At 36.4% G+C, this 19,322-nt stretch overlaps 1 protein-coding gene across 1 annotated transcript in view; it reads left to right on the forward strand.

Moving 5' to 3' along the window:
• LOC144453641 (fermitin family homolog 2-like) overlaps window positions 1–18,956 on the forward strand; it is a 36,210-nt gene extending 17,254 nt beyond the window's left edge. The window contains exons 2-11 of the mRNA XM_078144969.1: window positions 3,730–3,963; window positions 11,028–11,604; window positions 12,523–12,733; window positions 13,571–13,756; window positions 14,167–14,216; window positions 14,567–14,691; window positions 15,524–15,630; window positions 16,609–16,827; window positions 17,504–17,650; window positions 18,630–18,956. Coding sequence (XP_078001095.1) covers window positions 3,730–3,963; window positions 11,028–11,604; window positions 12,523–12,733; window positions 13,571–13,756; window positions 14,167–14,216; window positions 14,567–14,691; window positions 15,524–15,630; window positions 16,609–16,827; window positions 17,504–17,650; window positions 18,630–18,920 — 2,147 coding nt within the window. The 3' untranslated portion in view covers window positions 18,921–18,956. The remainder of the gene's footprint in view (window positions 1–3,729; window positions 3,964–11,027; window positions 11,605–12,522; window positions 12,734–13,570; window positions 13,757–14,166; window positions 14,217–14,566; window positions 14,692–15,523; window positions 15,631–16,608; window positions 16,828–17,503; window positions 17,651–18,629) is intronic.
• Window positions 18,957–19,322: the final 366 nt, after the last annotated feature.

The following is a 19,322-nucleotide window of genomic DNA, read 5'->3' on the forward strand; positions in this document are numbered from 1 at the left end:
CTCTGTAATTCACACAGTTCAATGCATCTACAGGAAGGAAAACCATTGCAGAGTTGAGTAAACTTCCCTTAATCATTGGTTCAAATATAGCAGTGTAACCTTCTCAAAAGTGTATGTTGACACTCTAAGCCTTAGGAAATCAGGATGAAAGAAGATAAAGTTACTGTTTGTTTGCCAGTCTGATGTGATAAGAGAATTTAAAAAAAAAAAAAAAAAAAAAACGTGTAGGAAGGACAAGTGGGAATTTCTAAGAATTTGGTCGGAATTTGAATGATTGATGATACATTTACCAATATGTCGAAACAATCAGGCAAAGATACCAACATGCGCTTACATGATATGTAAGGGTTTGCTCTTAACATAGCTATGGATGCAAATATTGTGTGTTGGTATGTAAAGTTCATATGTAATAACAGTGAGTGAACTGGTCTTTTAATATGTCATAATATCATGTAACACTGTGCTTCAGTTAGACGCTACACTGTGCATTAAATCGTATGTCATGTCATGAGTCTGATATATGGCAGTTCAGTAGACAGTGTACATGTAGTTATTTGTGTCTCAACCAGGTTCACTTGTTTGTCTGTATATTGTATATAAGAACCAAAGCGCCACATGATAAAACGAAAATGGCATGCAGCTGCTTAGAAGGTGCGAAAAGTCGAGATTCTATTATAAAATCCTAAAACAAATAGCGTTTGTATTTGTCAGCCTTCATATAATGTTACCCCCCCCCCCCCCCCCAAAAAAAAAATAGGAATTTTTTTTTTTAAAGTTTGGGCTGAAAAAATGCTAATGAATATGTTTAATGTTATTGTCTAGTTCAGAGTACATGTAGTTTCTCTTTGTAATATGTAGGGTTTCATTACAAGGTAGTTAGTCATCTGTTGCAAAAAAATGATAGCATGTGAAGTACTACAAATGAGGAGAAAATTAATGAAAAGTCAGACCACAGCTCAGTGAGTATATTGAAATTAATAAGATGATACATGGACGGTAGCTTGTACATGTAATAGCTAAGGAACTACATCAACCTGAACTGATGAGAGATGGATCACACACACACACAGACTATCATGTTACTGACAAGACAAGACACTTGAACATCTTCTAAGAAAGTAGGAAGTTGTAGTCTTGAAATTGAAATATCCTAAAGAATTTCGGGTGAGGCTATGCCCAGTAGTCGTGGTCATTCCAGAGTCATGTTTAGTATATGATCTGGCTGTGGTATGTGTAGGTTCAAGGGTACTGCCCAGTATGGTGCCATACATTGAACTGAAGGGTGGAATAGTCACTCTAGGTCATGTCCTCTAGTCATCACTCAACACACCCATGATATAACATACCCTGGTAGATTTAATGCTACATGTATTAAAATTTACAGGCTATTAAATATAAACAGATTGTCTTTTGTTAATGTAATTATTCATATACTATGAACTGATGCAGTGGGTTTATAAAAGTGGGTGTGTTGTCATTTAGTGAATTACACATATATATATTGGACCTTTAAAAAACTGCTGAGGTGTCGTAAAACAAAATGGTTGTGAACAAGCTGACTTCAGAACTGCAACATGTTGTATGAGTTGATCCCTTACTGTTGCATTGTCAAGAACTATACAACGTTGTAATATAAACGTCTGATGGGCACTATCACTACTACGTGACTAGCATCTCATAGGGGGTGGCAGACTGAATAATAGATGTTGCTACATACAGCCATATCAAATCTGTCCTCGGTAAATTGAATCGCTGTAAACATATAAAGCAAAGACTTAATGGTGTGGTTATGAAGGGACAACACAAGTGAAAGCTTTTCTCCAACTCTGTTACTTACAGTGCACCTGTTTGTTTTGACATCATCAATCATGTGACATAGCTGAGAAAAGTGAACAAGTGTAGCCTATTAAAAAAATGTTATGTAAACTGATGTAAGATGTGGCATGGAAAAAAAACAGCCAACAGTCAATTTATGCCTCTCATTACTGGTGTGATATATTTGTTTCCTGATATGTCTATTGTAGAGTTTACTGTTTGGGTATTAGTAAATCATGTTGAAAATCCAATCCAAGGCAAAATTATTTTGCTGCTAGTAAAGTAAATAATGTTTGAACATCTGGACTGTATCCATTGTTTTCATTTGTAGAAATTTCACACTGTATATTATGACAATCATTCAGGAGTAGCATTTGTTCAAGTACATTTACCAGTAGCAATATTTGTATACAGTGTACAGAGGGGTGTATGTTGTGGGTGATGTTATTGATACAGGGTAAACACCTGGACAGTGTGTGTGGATTTCTCACTGCATCATCTGCATGGTTAAGTCCTTTCTCTAAAATGAAATTGTTTCTATCAAGGTGTTGATTGATTTGTTAAGCTCATGTCTTTACTCTGTAATCCTTGATGAGTTAAGTAAATAATTCTAATGATTGGATGATGTGGGATTGTCTGTAGGTGCCATGGTTAATCTAAAGACCCTACTTATGAGTTGTTATGGGATTAAACCTCAGCCCACTAATCTGACTGTGTTGTACTGTGTGATCTTTATCTATGGATCAACACTCTGAACTAAGTTAAAATTAGATTAAAGAGATGCACCTCTGACATAGGATTAAAATAAGGGATCCTGTAAGTATATTTGCAAATGTTTTGAAACTATGGCAACAGAAGTGGTAAATCTGGTCAACCTTGTGTAGATTTCTGTAATTTTTCCCCGTGAGGACCCACAGTAAAATTGACAGGGGGAGAGCAGGTTGATCTACTTACTACACATAGTGAAATGAATGACTAAAAAGCAGGACCAATGCCATATTAGGTAATGATTGTGAAATTGGATGTGCAGTGTTCTTACTGACTGAAATGAGTACTGGTTTACCTGGCTGGGCAGCAGAGTTTCAAATTGTGCTATTTGTACTTCAGGTGTTGTGTGTGCCATATGTACAATACACATAACTGTTAGCCACAGATATGTTGTATGCAACAGTTTAATACAGAACAGTGTTTTTGCTAAGGGTTGGTGAACCCTGGTAACAGAAAGAGAGAAAGGGGTAAAAATGGCAGTGTTTCCTCATAGAGTTTATGGTAATTTTGTTTGATATCCCAGGTAAAATGAAATGACATAAGAACACCTCCCCCCCCCCCCCACTAGATTTTACCTTCTAACATTCCTTAGTATAAAACACTGAAGGATAGATGACAAATAAGACAGACAGCGATTCTGATACTTCAACATGTTGAATACCTACATGGTTAACTTCCATCACAACCTATACAAAATTAGAGATTTGAGCTTACTTGTAAAATGTGTATTTATTTTCACACCAAGAATCTTAACCCCCCCCCCCCCAAAAAAAAAATGAAGATATTTGCCCAGAATAAAGACCTCACTTTGAAAGAAACTCTATTAGCCAAAACAAGACCCTTTGTGTTGATAATTGCTGGTAGAATCATGTAAACAAATGATTTTTGAAATCTTTGCTAATCTTATTTTGTTAAGATAGTATAGATACATGTAATCCTTCCTAATCCAAATATTTATGTGCTTTGCCACAGTCAAACATTCAATGTTTACAAATAACATTGTTAACAGGAGAGTGATTTTTTACATTTATAGGCCTCCCTTGCCTTCCACACACCACTTCAAAGTATACCCAATGTCTTTAATTATAAAAAAGTAAATAATTCCAATAATACTAAATTTTTCTCTCTCTTTTATTTCTTGTTTAGATGTTGCCATTGATTGGTCAGACCATGCCTTGTGGTGGCCAGACAAGAACACATGGTTGCTACGAACCAGACTGACACTGGATCAGTTTGGGGTACAGGCTGATGCCAAGCTTCATTTCACCCCCATGCATAAAACCTTACGTGTCCAATTGCCAGATCTCCAACAGATTGACATGAGGGTAGACTTCTCTGTTATGGTCTTTAACGCTGTCATCAAAGTCTGTAAAGAATTAGGTAAGTTACCCCCCCCACCCCACCCAATTACTTGTTGGCCCTTCCCTTCTAATCTCCACAGTGAAGATTGTCAGCCACCTGCACAGATATACTTCAACACATGTAAAAAAGTAGTATTTTAAAGATGTATGGTGCATAGCCTTCTGTCACATTCCGTTGACCTAATTCTTCAATATGAAGGTCATTCCTAATCACTACAGCTATTGACAGCTTAAAAGCTAATCCTCTGAGTTTAACAGTTGTCGCAGGACCCAACCCAGTGAAAGAGACGTCTTGACCTTGCGTAAATGTGCGATTAATTGTGGAAGAATAAAGGCATGCTATACCAAAGATGGCCCTAAATGTTAACAGCTTTATGGCACTCGGTTAGAACTCTTGACTGCAAACTGTATTCACTCTACTGTACTTGGAAGTCGAATAAGTTTCTCCGCCAATTATTAAATCAAAATTAGCATCCCAAAATTAAGTGTATGTGATGATTGCGTGATGTTATTGAGGAACTTGACTTGACATTGTCTGTCCCTTTATGTTCTACTCTAACGGATACTATCAATTAATTGAGTGTAGTTTTCAGTGTCATTGATGTTCAGGGAAGCGACCATGAAATGACTACTTCCGGATCTAGTCACCAAGGTTTAAAAGTTGTGTTTATGGTTTCTATAGCCTGCCATCCAGGCCATCATGGACACTTCAATGCCTTAGTCTTCTGCCTATTAACCAGTGAAATGTCAAGTCTAATTTTATAACCGTTCACTGAATATAATGTTTGACACACACACAATAGAGGCATAGAAATCTCTCAAAAAAAAATGGCCAGCTATTTAATAATGTATGTGGACAACCAAAAAGTTATTCTAAAAATGCGCAATCTTCAGAAAGGAAATGATTTTGAATGGACCAAGGCTTTGTGTTTGATTGATGAGTAAGGCTGATAGAAATAGACACAGAGGTGTAGTGTCTCTTTCATCAGATCAGTAGCTGCAGCTTAACAATGTTGTGTTTTATACAGCTTGGCCACCTTTGCCCTATTCAGATGTGCCCTGTAGTTGTAGTTGACAGCATCAATTGCAGGGACTGTTCTTCACTACAATAAATCCTAAGTTGCTTTGTAAATAGAATACTATGATCCCGTGTAAAGTATGGCGACAACTCTTTTTATCTATAGTCCAAATGGTTTGATTTGATTTTTTTTTTTTTTGGCTCATTGACTTTGATTGCTGTCGAAGTCTGCCAAACTGATCGTATGAAAGAATTTCACGGCCAAACAGTTTTTAGAGTTGTTTTCCTTCTGGAATAACATCAGTGAATAGTCTCTTTGAGGAGACATATCACACAAACACTTTGAACTTGACACGCTAATAAAAAGTTTCCATAACAGTAATCCAGTCTAAATATACCACTTTGTGTGGTTGTAAAATTTCTCCTAAAAAGTGAAAATGTTCTGCCCGTAAGAAAGTTATTACCTCAGCACTGCTTGAAGAGACTTAGCCCACTATCAAGTGAGTCTAATTTATAGTCCCCCACCCTATTACGTGACCTAAATACATGTACATCCTCATATCATACAGCCAACTGTTCCTGTACATATAACCTACTTACTAGTAGTCGGATTTTGAGATCTATCTAAGATTAGTAACATTGCTGTGGTGACAGCCTTTAAGAGATCACAGAACTCAAAAAATAGGGGTGGAGTGCAGTAAAATTAATCACTATAGAATGAATGACAAGCAGACCTTTTGAGGTATTAGGTTGTATCTTTGTCACTATAGTACTAGCCTCCAGGCTGGCAGAGATGGGTGTTGTCTATTGAAACATAGTGATAACTTTATACACCCTAGGTTCACAAAGGTGCTTGTTTAGGTATTCATGCTGTGCATAGTATTTTTACTAAGGCTGAGGAAGATCAGTAACAGGAAGGGGAAAGCGGGTAAAACTAGCATACATTTGTTGTTTTCCATACATAGTACCATCAATTTGTTTGGGAAACCCTGGTATATAGACTGAAAGATTCGTTGGTGTGTATGCTATGTAATTGCTTGTGTTTAGCTGATTTTTAGCTGGAGTACAAACAAAGATGAACCTGACTCAGTGACTGTTAGTCTAACTGGTAAAGTGACTGGAGAACTCAGGTAGATTTTTAATACCTGTATGCTAATACCCTCCCCCCCCCCCCCCCCCAACAAAAAAACAACAAAAAAAAACCACATAACACTGGTAGGAACCCTGGTAAAGTGATTGGAGAAATCAGGTAGATTTTACATACCACCGCCCCAAAAACAATTAGGGAACCATGGGACAATAACTGGAGAACTCGGGTAGATTTTGCCTATATACTACTACCCCCAAAACACTGGTAGGGAACCATGGTAGATTTTACCTACATTTGTACTTACTGGTACCACCCTTAACAAAAACACTGGTGGGGAACCTTGCTAAAGTGATAGGGTAGCTCTGGTAGATTTCACCTGCTTGCTACCACCCTTTAATAACAAAAACACTGGTAGGGAACCTGCTAAAGTGGTTGGAGAACTCCAGTAGATTTCACCTGCTTACTACCACCCTTAACTAAAACACTAATAGGGGACCCTGATAAAATGATTAGAGAACTCTGGTAGATTTTACCTGCTTACCCATAATAAAAACACTGTGAATATCACATACATGTACTACTAGTAAATTATCATCATCCTAACGACACCTCACTTTCACATTTCTGACACCTTGGCTCCTTGTCTTGTTATCTGCTCTGAGATGCTTTTAAGAATACACATCAAAGACTAAAGATTAGACATGTCAGAACAGTAAAACATAGACACTCTGTCACTCTGTTGACCAGTGTTCTCGCTAAGGCTTATTTGCTCGCTACTTGCGCAAGGTCTCCATCTGCTCTCGCAGTCAAATTTCATGTTTTGCGCAACCTTTTATCCAAAGCATCAAGAATGAAACAGAAAATATATACAAATAAAGTATAATTAATGATTAAATGAAATGTTGTCATAGAGTTTTATTTCTCTCTATTCAGCATCCAAGAGCAGGTAAAAAGTGTTAGTTTCATATTGCCAGTAAACATATTATTTTGCTCCCGTCCTTCAGCCAGAAAGGGGGGGGGGATACCCCCTTCCGAACTATCACCCCTCGGCCAAGCAAGCACTGCCGCCATGTCACCCTTTCCATTTTTTCCCCCTTCTCCTTAAATTGCTCAGTCTCAAAAAAGTTCGAGGGAACACTGGTGTTGACATTACCACGCAAAATGTATGAATACAATGTTATCAGGTGAAACCATGCACAAATGTAGCTTTATTATAAAGATATATATATAACTTCATTGAAATTTCATTCATATATGACGTCCAATTGTTCATGTAAAACAACATATACTGTCCTACTCTAGTATGAAAGCAATTTCAAAGTAATAATGCCTGGTATGGAATAAATTTCAAATTAATGAAATCTTATGGGAGATCATATTTTGTTATGAATATGAAAATACAGATGTTACAATATTTTATTTCATATAAAATGTAAATCCTGTACAAATATGACAAAAAATAAGGGGAGCGATTAACCTTTATTTTTGCAATAGCGTAATTCTATCACTTTTACTGTATGATGAAATATTTCAAGTAATTCACATTATGGTGTGATATTTGTGTTCTTGTGGATGATCTAAATATATGTGTGTAAAAAACCCAACTGTGTACCTCAGTCATATTTATTGGCTTAGTCAGCAGTTTCTGTTCTGTTGTAAATTATACGAGCTCCGTAATGTTCTGTGTGAATGTACCAGGGGTCTGAACTCTTAACAGCAAAAGTCCATCCACCAACAGTGAAGTGAAAATTTCCCAGGAGGTGAATCATTTCATCATGCCTGTTGGCATATCCTTTATAGTGCTACTCACCCAATTTAACAAGACATGTTGGAATTATACAAGATTTGACAAATAGTTTTGGAGCAATTATTTAGCCAAGCTGTATCTTTTCACCAGCAAAAAAATTTCCTGTGTAATCGCTTAGTTGTGCAATGTAGTCTGGAAAAAATTTAGCAAGAATTCAAAACACAGTCTTCCTGTCTCGGGGAAGGGGCAAAGACTGCGAATGAACCCTTGACTGGTGTCTGTGATCTTCCAGACATGTACGTACGTGTCATCAGTGTCAGCTTCGTGTGAAGTGGTTTGGAGCTATATGAACATGCAGACATAAGATTCGTTAATGAATCCAGCTAGCTTACTATTGAATGATCAAAAGATTATGTATGAATATCTCCCTCGTGTGTCAAGAGGAGAGAGGCACCAACTCTGATGAAACCTGTGATGGTTCTAGCCATTCTTGACCTCATAGCTCAAATTCCACTGTCTCCATTCAATAGAATATTTACTTTTCATGTGTTTATGCAGTGAAAACTAATGATAGTTGGTGGTGGTCTCTTGTTTGATAAACACAGATTACTCTTCACTTGGAGTAGCTGGGCAGGTCCCATCGTCCTATGCTAATTGCTCTGTGCATGATGAATGAAACCTTTCACGATTCAGTCTTCAATACATTTTATGCAAATACCCCATGGGAGGTTTTTTTGTTTTTTGAGTGTCATGAATTAAAGTACCAGTTGTGAAGCAGGGATTTTAAATGTTTCATTTGTGGCTGTCTAATACCCTTATGTGCCGTGACCCACTTCAATATGTGCTGTTCTGTAGGCTTAGCCATCTATCAGAAGTAGTAGAACTTTAGGGTCTTCACACCTCTTGTCAAAATTTGACAGTGAGTGAGATGGATAGCATTATCTTCTATGTCAATAGCGACAATGCTACCTAGAACAAGAGATTGGAATGAATCACTCCGACAGCTATCGGTGTTAGGTAATGATAGCCCAGGGGATGAATAGCAATTAGACCATCTTGTGTGTGTGTGTGTGCCAGATAAATTCTTTCCTTCTTAAAAATAGTTGGCTTCTGACAGTCATCATTCTAAAGTGCATAATTTTTCAAAATCCTGCCTGCATCAAAACAAAATGGTGGTGTGATTTTCTAAATGTGGTGATAATGAAGATCATTTGAATAAACTTAGATTACATTACAACAAAACTCTCAGCATTGTGAGCAAAATGAACAAATTTGGAGGCGAAAAGTCTATTAAATTATGATCCAAATTCATAGCTGCAGAGTGAAGTAGTAAAAATGTCCAACACATGAAATAAATTGAAACTTTCAAGACTGGTATTACTTCCTTCAGTGACCTTTGAACTCTGTGTCCATTATCACCCATGTGCTGACCTTTGAACCTGATTAACATGACCTATAATGAGATAATTCTCACCTGTCAAAACCCCATTTCTCATTTGTCAATTTTTACTGACTCTATGTATCATGAGTGTCAAAATTCTCATCTATATGTAACTAGGTTGGCAGTTAACTTAAATTGGTTATTGAACCACCCTGACAAAAATTTTTGATCAACATTTTGAATGCAAACACTTTGACTCAATATCAAAATATACATATCAGTAATTTAAAAGTAATAATTGCACAAGTTGCAGTGATCGGTTTCTTTACAGTCTCTAGGGGGCTATTCACAGTAACTACTATGTCTATTCAAGGATTTCAGATTAATACTGTATCAATTTAACACTCACAAAAAAAATTCTGTGGAGACTTGTACATAATAATACGCTTGCATACACATTAAGCACAAAAATTTTTATTCATATGTGCGTACTATTGATATATCTTGTTGTAATATCACTTTTACAAGAAAAGATACAATTTGTCTGAATACAGATGACAAACGCACAATTTTTATGTATATTGCATGAAGTAAACCGGGTTTTCATGTACATTGAATGAAAGTAAAGCGATTTTTTTCATATATTTTGCTTGAATGATAAAAAAAAAATAGTGTGAAATGCTGAAATCTAATAGACTGTGACCTGCTAGGCCTCGGGAGTATCTGTACGTCGCCATAGCAATGAAGTAAAGCTTGCTCCAAGTAGCCCATAAAAGTGAGAATCTATTGCTACATTATGTCGCTTTGCTGAAGGCATATCAAGTAAACAAAACCACAAATCATCGTTAATTCAACTTGATTGGATTTTGGCTGAGTGTATTTTAATATTCTTGGAACTAAGCCAGAATCAGACGGCATAGATATTTGTATGATTTCATAGTAGAAATACAGTTCTGTGAGTGACACACCAGCTAGAAGTAATTTTCTTTCAATCTACACTGTTACGTGATTGTGGGCACCTGAGGCAAATTGTAGAAGCAGTTGGATATGGAAATAGCGATGCTATAGCCATGCTGCATTCGCTGTGTCCACAGAGATGTTGAAAAGTTAATTAATTGCCATAATTAGATCAGTCACTTGATTGGCAATTGTGAGTGGAAGCGATCTGTGGTTTGCCGTTCAATATTTAGCTAATAAACGGTTACTGATATCCCGAATGATGGTTTAATTTCATCAAATATTTTCTCAAATTCGGTTCTTTCCTAAGTAAGAATTTTTCTAATCTGGTCTACTGTGTGCAAATATTGTACCCTTTTTCCTTTTCTTAGACCTTTGTATAACCCCAGAATGCAATTACGAGGTAATCAATTTCCTACCTGTTCATAGAGTCTTTGAGTAGTGAAAGTAAGAGTTGACAAGGTAAACGTATCAACACTGCTTGTATTGGCAAATTACATTTAATATGCTATGTCCCTATTCATATCCAAACACTTCAGTGAAAGACATTTAGTGATCTCTTTACTGTGTCTCCATGCTAGGAATACAAATAAAAAATATAGCTATAGTTCTCTGTGTTTGTTTGTGTGTGTGTGTGTGCAAAGTGATAACTTCACTCTTTTCTATTTGGATCCATTACCAAATGTCATGTGCTGAGTAGACAACTTAGAAATTAACCACTTCCATTTTTATGCTGTTTACACCAGTTTGCCTTGTCAGCAAAATGCTCATTTGGTACAATGTCAGTAATGGAAAAGGCATGTACTGGTTGTTTGTGTCATACAATTTACACAGTGTTTAAAACAGTTCTTTTATCTTTCTTTTTCTTCTTTTCTTTCTTCTGTGTATAGGCATCAGGCATCCTGAAGAACTGTCCTTACTTCGTAGCCGAGCTGACCGAGCATTCAAACGCAACTCAAACAAAACAGGAAGTCTGCGCAAGAAGAAGAAAGAGAAATCAGACCGTGAATCTGTAGCTTCAAATAACAGTGTGGAAGGGGGTTCACAAGGTAGTGTTGATGGTATTGCACCACATTCACCACTTCGTTCAAGTTCACCTGCAGTACACCACAAGGGACATGGCACCCCAATTCTTGCAGGTAGCCATCAGACCTGGTCCCCAGGCAGCTATAGTCAGTATCCGTTACCACCTAGCAGCCAGGGGTTTATATACCATCCATCGACACTAAATGAACAAGCAGTCTTCTACCAAACTACACCAAGAAACAAAGGAACTAGCAGTTATCATGCCGGCACAAACGGAAGCACTGGTACCCCTGCTAATACTCTTAGTCTGTCAAGTTCCTTTGGCGAATCCTTATCTATGAATACGTCACTAGCGATGAGTCCGTTGGCTCCGTCAGGAGAGGCCCTGGAAGCCATCTTCAGACCCAAGTCACTCAGAGAGAAAGCTATTATAAATGGCGGGTAAGTTGTGATGACTTGAGAAAACGTATCAATTATGTATGAGAGATTGAAGATTTCCCAGAGGGAACAACTGCCTTTTGGGAAAGACAGCGATCACTGTTATTAAAAACTAAAATGGTTCGGTACAGCTGCTGTATACGTTGGTAAAATGTTATACTGTCAATCTATTATCATGAGTCATGACCTAATCGAGTGTACTGGTATGAAAGTTGTCATTTCCACAGCCTAAAGGATTGAGTTCTAAAAGATAACACATTAAGGGTACACCTCATTGTAAAGTGATTGTTGTTAATTATGATAATAAAATGAAATGGTTATGATGTCCGTCGATATTAACACTCCAAACTATTATCACTGGATAGTTCATAATTTTCCATGTTAGCAATCGATAGTTAAACTGTTTGTCATGATAGTCAGTTATTTCAACATCAAATTTGATTTTGAAAAAGACAAATTATAGATTGACGTTATGCCTTGATACTGAATGAATTTTACTATTGTTTCGTATGGAGAACCGGTGTGACAAAACTAAGCAAATCTTACCAGGGATGAAAGTACTGGCTTTGTCATTTTTTTTCTGCTCGGAAAGTAAAACAGGTTGTTAGAACCCCCAATGTTTGAATCACATGTCACAGTCTGTGATTACTACTAACTTATCAATGGAGCCATCAGGATTAACAGGATAGCTCTGCCTTACAACTGTTTTTCCCACCTGAATTTTAATCTTTACGCGACGGGCATGTTACACTGCAAGGAGCGGTCTTTATATGCAGGTATATCCAAAGTATATCACATCACAGCTTTAACGTTAGATTCATTCTTACATTTAGTTACGACGGTAGTTGCTTACATGTACTGTAATACTTGTTTTAATTCTGATTATATTAATTTTAATTTTTTTTATTTTTTTTTGATCAGGTGGCTTGATTCATCACGGTCACTGATGGAGCAAGGAATCCGGGAAAACGATGTGATCCTACTAAGGTTCAAATACTTTGCCTTCTACGACTTGGATCCAAGTATTGATCAGATTCGTATCAATCAAATCTATGAGCAAGCCAAGTGGATGATCTTAGCGGAGGAGATTGAATGCACAGAGGAAGAAATGATGATGTTTGCAGCATTGCAGGTATGGTGTCTTGTCTGATGACGGATTTGAGCTGCAGTTTCAAACATGACGTGTTTTTGTTTATGTAGTGGTAGATATACCCCAACAACTTATCAGTTCCAAGATAGAGGAACCCATAGCATAGGACATCACTCCTGAGAGTATTTGTTCTGTTAATTAGCATCACTTTTGAAACTGTATTTGCGTGATTTACAAAGTGACAAAACTGTCCACTAGTCAACTTTTGTGTTGTGAAATGAAGGAACAGGAAACAATCACAAATACAGCATACTTTGTGCATAGATACATAGTGTACAGTTAATTAACCATCCCAATCCCATTTCCATCTAACAGCATCTCATGCACACCCTTCTGTACCCGCTCCTAAATACTACCCATAGTATACAGCGTACCCTCTAATGAAAGACAGACATTTTTGTTGCCACATGCATCTCATAGCGGAACACCAAATATTGATACATCACAAGAAATTGCTTGTCAGCACGTCTGCTTGACTTTAAAGTCTAATAAAGGGCCCACTTACTAGTACAATTTACAATGTTGTGGTGTTATGGGGAAGTTGCACCGTGCATCTTTCAATTGATATGGGGATTATTAAGTTAATGAATCCCTGCAGTATATGTAGTGTCTTGCCAGACATATTTTTACTATGTGGTAAAAAGTTACTTTTGCAGGTCACAGACATCACTATCTTTCATCTGATCTACATTATTTAACTACTATATATACTCTCTAAATTTGTCATTAGCTAATGATGCAACGTAAACACTATAACAGCTGTGAATACTGTTGGTGAGAAACCACAGACAGTGATTAATTTGACTCTTTCGTTTTCAGCTCCAAGTGAATCTTCAATCCCAAGTACCACAAGCAGATGTTAGCATGGATGGATTTGGAACCCTTGGAGGAACAGGAGGAGGAGTTAGAAGCAGTTTAGGGGGAGGAGGAGGAGGAGATGACATCGATGCTGCATTAACAGATTTACAAGTCACTCTAGAAGGCACATCAATAGCTGGTGCACAGGTGTGTATTATCAGAATGAATGTTCATGGACTCTATGAGTTCATATTATCAATGAAGAAAATTTCTACTCACAGAGTCAAAAAATTTCTTGGATTGAATACCAGATTTTCACCTATGTGGAAGTTTGAAAGACTTGCCAATTGTTTCAACAGAGTTAAATATTTAAAGATGACAGTTTCTGAAATAAATGAGAAGCCATGTTTGTACAGAAGATGTATACAAAAATTAATAAAAATAAGGGTCTATGGGGCTTGGCATGAAATCATCGTACTGTATATAGGTTTATGGTGGTTGGCATTTGTGTATTTATACACTTTAACAATAACAGTGTCGCTCTCTTTACGTTGCACCGTGGTTACAGTTATGTGGATCAACGAATCGTACTCATTTCTGATATCATATCTTTTCAGGGAGACATCACAAATGTACCAGAGCTTGCAGACTATCTTCGATTCATGAAGTAAGTCAATAAAATATAGAAGTATACAGATTTATATGAAGTTGTTATGATATATTGTAAATGTATAGTTAGTAAGCTATAGATTAATATTATACTTTGTTTGGATATATACTTTGGTTTGTAGTTTTAATTACAAGTATAAATATAATGTAAATTAATACATCACATGTAACAAGTTGTTATTAAGATGTCGGAATTTCAGCTCGTTTGATACTGTTATGTATATTTCTATGGAGAACGTGACATATAGTTTTGTGTATATTTCTATGTAGAATTTAACATAGTGTTATGTATGTTTCTATTTAGAATTTTACATTTAAATTAATAATATTATGTATGTTTCTTTACAGACCTAAGAAGCTAACATTGAAGGGCTTCAAGAAGTACTGGTTTGTTTTCAAGGACACACATATTTCTTACTATAAACACCATGATGATACCAATGGTCCTCCAACACTGAAAGTCAACCTGAAAGGTAAAATATTCTCCTGTGTTGTGTTGACTGACAATTAGATGTCATTCCCCAATAATTTTCTTCGTTCAGCCAAGGAAAATATGAGTGACCTAAGGGGGCTTTGTAACTATGAGTCGATAGACGAGTAGTGACAACCCTTAGGTCACATGTATTTTCCAGCTGAATGAAGAAAAATATTGGAGAATAACATAATTATACCAGTGCTAGTAATATCAAAAGTAATATTAAAGAATCAGGGAAAGTAATTATCATTTTGAATGCTTTGATTTTGAATGTGGGTAAATGTATTTGTGTTGCTATACACATAATACTGTGCAATAAATCCAGTGAAATTGATTTTTGGGTACGAACCCAATAATTTGGATTATTATTGGTTAATTATTGGGTCCGTACCCAAAAATCATCACCCGCAATGCAATCACGATTTCAAAATAGTTATAGTTGAAATCGACCTCTAATTAAGATGTAGTGTCTAGTTCTTGGTGTTGGAACCACTTTCAGTGAATATAATGTGGGTTTCGTGATCGAAAAATTGATATAGTTACAGCTAGTGTTGCTTTAAAGTTGTCAAAATATTGGCTACAGAATCAAATTATAGTGTTAATGTGGCGCCTTTGATGAAAATTTTCTTAATTTGAGTTGAAGTTATAAAAGTCAAAGAACAAGTCATGAACTCTTGCGATACCCCATGGAGTACAATAGGCAGTTTAATGTGTTTTTATTGGAAAGTAGTGAAACACTATAGTTCAACTTTCACCATTATGGTAATACGATAGTTCAATATTAAATGTGCTTATGATGTTTGTGTACATGTTGTAATGCTGTTCTGTAGGCTGTGAAGTAACCCCAGATGTCAACATTAGCAATGGTAAATATGGTATGAAACTGATGGTGCCACAATCAGATGGTATGCAAGAATTCCTCCTAAGATGCGAGAGTGTAAGTCTTGTAGTTCACTCACTTTTTCGTCATGTAAACATTCACAGGACTGTCTGTTTGTGTGGGTGGGTGGGTGGGTGCAATAGTCTAATCTGTGTGGGTGTCAGGTGCTGTGGTTGTCAGTGGAACATGTGGAAGTTCTCAGTCTTTCTTCAACAACAATTCTTGTTTTAAAAAAAAAACTACTTAAAGTTAAACATAGTTTCAGGAGAGCTGCACCTCTGATTGACAAAGAAAGAATGATGGTCATGAAAATAACAAGTGTGTGTTTGCTTGTCTGTTGTTGGTAAACATACAATCTTTGATTACACCCTTGAGGGCAGTATTGTTATCACATTGATGTGTTACTTTGGATATACAATGATCTCATGCTGAGTTACAGGTCCCAGGGTCCGGTAGAAAATGTGACTTCTAGAGAGAACAATAGAACCAAGTGGAGCCAAAGAATTGCTCACACAACATAGCTGAAATTGCAGTCGTAGCCAGACTTAGATGCACTGAATATCGTATCACGACATAATCTAAATGTGTCTGTTGTTTTTGATATCTTACGTAAATGACTGGGGAATTTTTGATAAAAATAATAATAGGGCACGTGTATGATAGAGAGAACCAAGAACTTGAAGAAGGCGAATTTTATGATGACAATTAGATGTTATTCCAAAGGAAAATATGAGTGACCTAAGGGGCCCCTGTCCCTCCGAGTCATTAGACTAGTAGTGACAACCCTCAGGTCACGAGTATTTTCTGGCTGAATGAAGTAAACTATTGGGGAATAATATAATTATATCATCAGCAGTAATATTTAAAAAAAGTAATGGCAATTTTTGGTATTTTTACTCATGTTTCAAACACAGCAGAACCAATGACGTAGACATGCATTGTTGTGATGTAGAACGACCAGTATATATATTCCATATTATTTTGTTGAACCTGACTTATGCATGGTATGATCATACTTTATGTTTGCATTTACAGGAGTCTCAATATGCTCACTGGATGGCAGCATGTCGACTAGCATCTAAAGGTAAAACTATGGCTGATAGCTCCTATGATTCGGAAGTCCAAGGCATCATGGCATTCCTGAACATGCAACAAGTGAAAGCAGCAGCTCAGAGTGTCAGCCCAGAATCAGTCAACATCGAAGTTGAAGACTTTGTTAGTCCTCGTTATATCAAGAAATTTAAAACAAATAAGGTGAATATATGTTTCCATCTTGAAGACTGAAAACATTGCAAGTTCATGCTTCATCTGAAAATTATCTCTCAAATTTATGTTGAATTGGAAGGTTTAGTAAGTACTGACCGATATGTTACGAGGGGTTCGACATTTTCAAGCCAATGAAACTGTGTGTCTTGATCAAATCAATTGAAAAAAAATTTTCTAGAAATATGCAAAAGCTATCGAGAGTTGATGTACATTTAGCTACATTGGGATTTTTTGAGTAGTCTGAAGTGGCCATATGGATGAGGATTGGTTATTTAGTTTGGATATTTACTGTATAAAACAATTTTAATCAATGTGAAACAACATATGCCAAGTCCTTGTTTGTAACTCAATACATTGCAAAGGAGTAATGAAATGAGTGAAATACTTGTACGTACAATAACAAACTTTTTACACATTTCTTTTTAGCTTTTTGCAATGTATTGAGTTACAAACACAGACTTTGTCAATCAATGTTGTTTCATATTGATTTCACGCCGGAAGCCACAATAAAATTGTTTTTATAAATTAAAAAATCCAAAATAAATACCCAATCTTCATCCATATGGCCGCTTTTAAAGGGATGTGATATTACAGTTTTTATCTTTCAATCTCAGTTTGTGTTTCAGAATGTAATACATGTTTTTTTGTGGTATTTGTGTTTTAGATTGCTGGTCGTATCTTAGATGGCCAAGCCAATGTCAGAGACATGAATTTATTAGAAGCCAAGATGAGTTACATCAAAGCTTGGCAAGCACTGCCAGAATACGGTGTCACTTATTTCATTGTTAAATTTAGGAATACGAAGAAGGAGGTGAGTTGATAAATAAGAAAACCTTTTCAGAAACTAACATTGTCATCGCCATATTTTTAGTCATCCGATGAGCTAACCAGATCAATGGATACAGTGTTACCCACCGAGGTTTAATTTCATAACCTCTGTATGTCCTACATCCCAGCTTTCTTGGAGACATCTCACTGAGGTTCAATTTCATGACCTCTGTATGACCTTTATCCCACATAGGTACAATTTCATGACCTCTGTATGACCTATATCCCAGCATTCCTGGAGGCCAGCATGTGAAAAAACTATTCAATCTGATTGAAAATTTGTAATCTCTTCAATATTCTTAGCTTGCTTTGGGAGAAGTATTACATGTAGGAATGGCAATTAGGAACACAATAGTTGGATGACATGTTTTCAACTTGATGTAAATTTATTCAAGAATGATCACCTGACACACTTAGGTCATGAAAGTAGACAATTGCAAGGCAAATTTGCTCTCAACAGCAATGCCAATCGTATTACTTTTAATAGTCCTTAATAGTGCTACAAATATGAATCAAATTTTCTTTTAAAAAAAGCTCATTGAGGTATAAAACTAGTGGAAGATTTTTAATTGTATTTGTATCCATTTACAAATCATAAATCTTAGTTGTTAGGGTAGAGCTGATATGTGGAAATTTCCCATCATCTCTATAGTCATAGCATGTCATTTGTTGCTATGAATCTTTTACAGATTAGCATAGTGGAGTATGAAATGAATAGGCCAGTAAATTTCATGAAATATGGAGATAATTTCATTGTACATTTAGAATATTTATGATATCAGATTTATCATAAAAAGAGAATTCATGCTAAAACATTAAGTCAAGGTAATGCTAGTGATTATCGTTCATTGTCAGTTTTACATAATAGTGGCAGTAATCCGTGATATTGAGTACCTTGATCTTCATTGATTCTGCATTGATACTATTATGGTAATAATTTGTACCTCATTTAACTTAAACAGGATCTGTTGGGAGTATGTTATAACCGTTTGATCAAGATGGACCCAAGTTCTGGTGATTCTAAGGCCACCTGGCGGTACAGCACAATGACAGCCTGGCACGTCAACTGGGAAGTAAAAGAAGTCATCGTACAAATGGAAGACGAAAACATCCACTTTGCCTGCCTCAGTGCTGATTGTAAAGTCATCCATGAATACATCGGTGGATATATTTTCCTGTCCATGAGATCCAAAGACCAGAACCAGGATCTGAATGAAGAACTGTTTCATAAATTGACGGGCGGATGGATGTGAACACTGCCACAAGTAAATAAACAATATTAGAGACATTGAATAAAACAAGAAGTAAAACCGATGACAACGCATAACCTTGCCACCCCTTAGTTATACTGTTGGTATAGTCCAGTGTTTAGTACATGGCTCGTACCATTCCATTTAAGGGGGTGTGATGGTAGATAGTTAGTTAAAATAAACAACCAACAGCCAAAATAGGGCTCCATTACAGTAGGCATTGGTATACAACTAAAGAGAGTTTTATCATTTTGGATGTTGGCAAGATTATGTAGTCTGTAGATGTGACAAGACATTATGATTTGCACGCTCTCTGTATTAACCAGTAAATATTTGAATGTAGGGAGAAGATTTATTCCAATTTTGACAAAAAGGGTGGCCTGCAGCAACTTTGAATAGTATATA

The sequence above is a fragment of the Glandiceps talaboti genome, chromosome 2, assembly GCF_964340395.1.
Source record: "Glandiceps talaboti chromosome 2, keGlaTala1.1, whole genome shotgun sequence".
NCBI lineage: Eukaryota > Metazoa > Hemichordata > Enteropneusta > Spengelidae > Glandiceps > Glandiceps talaboti.